We start from the raw sequence: 2941 nt of genomic DNA, 5'->3' as shown, positions 1-2941 counted from the left end.
CTTTAATCTTACTTTCATAGCACATTATTATGCATAAACACCAGCCACAGTTAGTTTATTGCCTTGATAAGTACTGCAGGCTTAATTAAAATAAAGCTGTAAATAAATGCAACCAATGATAACACAATTGTACCGTATTTCCATAGCTTATTTATATGATAAAAACAATTAGCAAAAGACCTAGCCATCCCCTTTAACCTCTTAAATGAATTATTGTAGAATTCAGACACAAACATATGCATCTGAGAATGTATAAAAGCTTTTACATATTATCCCAAGGAAAAATTTGTGCTTCTTACTACTTACTACCAAGAGAGAGAGGAGAGGGAGAGAGAGATTAAAAACATTTGCTTCTATAACCATCTGTTATTAATATTTATTTTAATACATATACACCACCAATATCCACACCACTTCTTGGTTTTGTCTTCAAACTTAATTAGGCTCTTCCCCCCTAGTTTTTAGAATAATGTTACTAAGCACAGACCAACACATACACAATCATAAAATGAATGCTTGTTTTGCCCTTCGTGGTGTCTGGACAATCAATTATCTCATTCATATGTTGAATCTCATAATTTGTACCTCACTTTTCCATGGTTTAACCTCCCACTTATCTTGAGGTTATATGCATACGTTTCTAAGTTAAGCAAATTAAATCTGACTCTTATGATTTGGTTCCATAGCTTATATGATATGTTAACTTCTCTTTTGTTTAAATTACATGTAATTAATTTGATCTTCCTCCCATCCCCCTCCTGTTCTTTTTTCTTTTTTCTTTCCTTTATTTCCAAACACCTTTTAAAGGTAAAAGCCATAGTCTTGGGAAAGCGAATGCACCAGTAGGGGGCGCACCAGCCACATCCCTGAAACCGAGACGCACTGAAAAGCCGGACTCCAGATCCAGGAAACCTTTTCTCTTTCCTAGTCTTCATGTCCGAGATTAGCTTAATATTACACCTCGAATAAACAGAAGACATGGCTTTATTTTGAAGAGTGGCATACTTATGCGTTTCGAGAAGGCCTGTCTCTTCCTTCCCAGGTTCCCAAGAACCAAAAGAAAACAAACCATAACTTAAGAGGAAAAGGAGAACTACGGGAGGCGGGTGGGAGTAGGGGTTGATTGGAAATAATAATTTATTAGGACAAGTCTACTGCAGACTTCTGTTTCTCAACTTTTCTGAGCGAGCATCCTTACCTTGAGTCTCACAAGAGCAGAAAAGCTGGGAGGGCAGAGATTGAAGACGTTAGACTGGGATAATGACGGTTTATGGGGAGGTTAGTGAGGAACAAAACAATGGAAAGTTTTGTAAAGATAATAAATGGAACGTGGCCGACAGATACTATTCAGTACATTTTCTTAGGGTGCGTAAGGGGGGATCAGGGGACGAGGGGGCGGAGAGGGTGTTACAGAAGAATTAGAAAATAAGTAACCCCGATGGTTTAAGCCCTTTATAAAAAAGAAATGGCAACGAGGATTTTTTTCTCTCCCTCTCCCCCCCCCCTCACCCTTTGTAGTCAAGTGCATTTTAGCCACAAAGATCCCAACAAGAGAGTGGAAGGAAACTTAGACGGGGCTTTGTTTGACTCCGTGTAGCGACAACAAGAGAAACAAAACTACCTATTTGTAACGGACGTGCTGCCATTGCTCTCCGCATTGAGCGCCTACCTATTGAAATCTTTACGTCCGGACAATGGGAGAGCGGCTAAAATTACCCTCTTGGGTCCTGGGCGGGCAGGATTTCTGAGCCCCAATCCCCGCCCTCATCCCATCCGATTCCAGCCCTGGCCTGGCTGGGCTCCCCTTTTTCCTAGTCCTGGCCGCCCTCTTCCTGCCCGCACTGCCTGCACCTGTGCCTGGCGAGCACCACCCAGCCTCCCAGACCTAGGGGGTACCCCCCTCAGAGCTCGGCCTGCAGACCCGGGCGGACCGTCGGGGCAAGGCAATCACTTGGGGGTGGGAATGCCAGGGCTGGTTCTGCCTGAGTCCTGGAAACTCTGCGTGGGAGGGAGTTGGTGTGTGCGGCCCAAATGCCACCTCCATGGAGCCGTGGCACGCCAGGAAGTTGAGCTAACGCTCCCCCATAGCCTGCACTTCTGAGCGTCCTTCGGCTGGGCTCTTTCATCCCCAGCCTCCTTTTGAAACCGGCACAACTAAAATCCTTCTTTGGGGGCGGCTCAGCAGGAGGATGGGGAGAGAGAATGAGCATCCCCTTTGCACCGACTGAATGGAGCGCGGCTGTGGGAGATGTGGCTGGGGGAAGCTGACAAGCTGTGGTTTCCTGCGCCCGAGCTGAGCTGAGCAGAGCCGAGCTGAGCTGAGCTGAGCTGGGCAGAGCAGGGCTGGGCAGGGCAGGGCAGAGCGTGGTCGCGGCAGCTCACCCAGGGCCTGCCCAGCCTCAGCTCTGCAGTCGGCCTCCTTGTCCGAGCAGGGTGGATTTTTAAAACAGAGCAAATGGCCTGGAAGCTAGGAGGGTTTTGAGGATAGAGCTTCCCGCCTCCTAACTTCTGGTCCGGACAGTGTGTGGAGGGGGCGAGCGAGCGCGGACAACTGTGGAGAAAAGGGGGCCCAGGGGAGAGCGAGGCTCGGGAGAAGCGCTGGAGGGGCTGGAGTTGGGGGGAGCGCGCGGAGGAGCGGGAGAACAATAACGCCAACTCCGGCGCTGCCTGTTTCCTGAAACACTAGGAGGACAGTCGCCCTGAACCACCCACTCTGCCCTGCCCCACCCCCACACCTTAGCGGCTTCTCGCGCCCCGTCCCCATTTCAGCAGCCCGCACCAAAAAGTAAATCGGCATTAAGTTTAAAGGAAATCATCTCAGTCTTGGTGCTGTTTACCCACTTCCTTCGAAAAGGCGTGTGGTGTGACCTGTTGCTGCGAGAGGGGATACAAAGGTTTCTCAGTGGCTGCCAGGCTGGCTGTGGGAGCCGCCTCCCCCTCC

General features: G+C 48.8%; 1 protein-coding gene across 1 annotated transcript in view; it reads left to right on the top strand.

Moving 5' to 3' along the window:
• Positions 1-1694: 1694 nt before the first annotated feature.
• Positions 1695-2941, top strand: part of SOX2 (SRY-box 2) — a 3933-nt gene continuing 2686 nt past the window's right edge. Inside the window, exon 1 of the mRNA XM_015566322.1 lies at positions 1695-1724. Within this exon, the coding sequence (XP_015421808.1) occupies positions 1695-1724 (30 nt within the window). The remainder of the gene's footprint in view (positions 1725-2941) is intronic.

Source organism: Myotis davidii, unplaced genomic scaffold (assembly GCF_000327345.1).
Source record: "Myotis davidii unplaced genomic scaffold, ASM32734v1 scaffold102, whole genome shotgun sequence".
In the NCBI taxonomy this organism is placed as follows: Eukaryota; Metazoa; Chordata; class Mammalia; order Chiroptera; family Vespertilionidae; genus Myotis; species Myotis davidii.
This window is presented reverse-complemented; position numbering and strand designations above follow the sequence as displayed.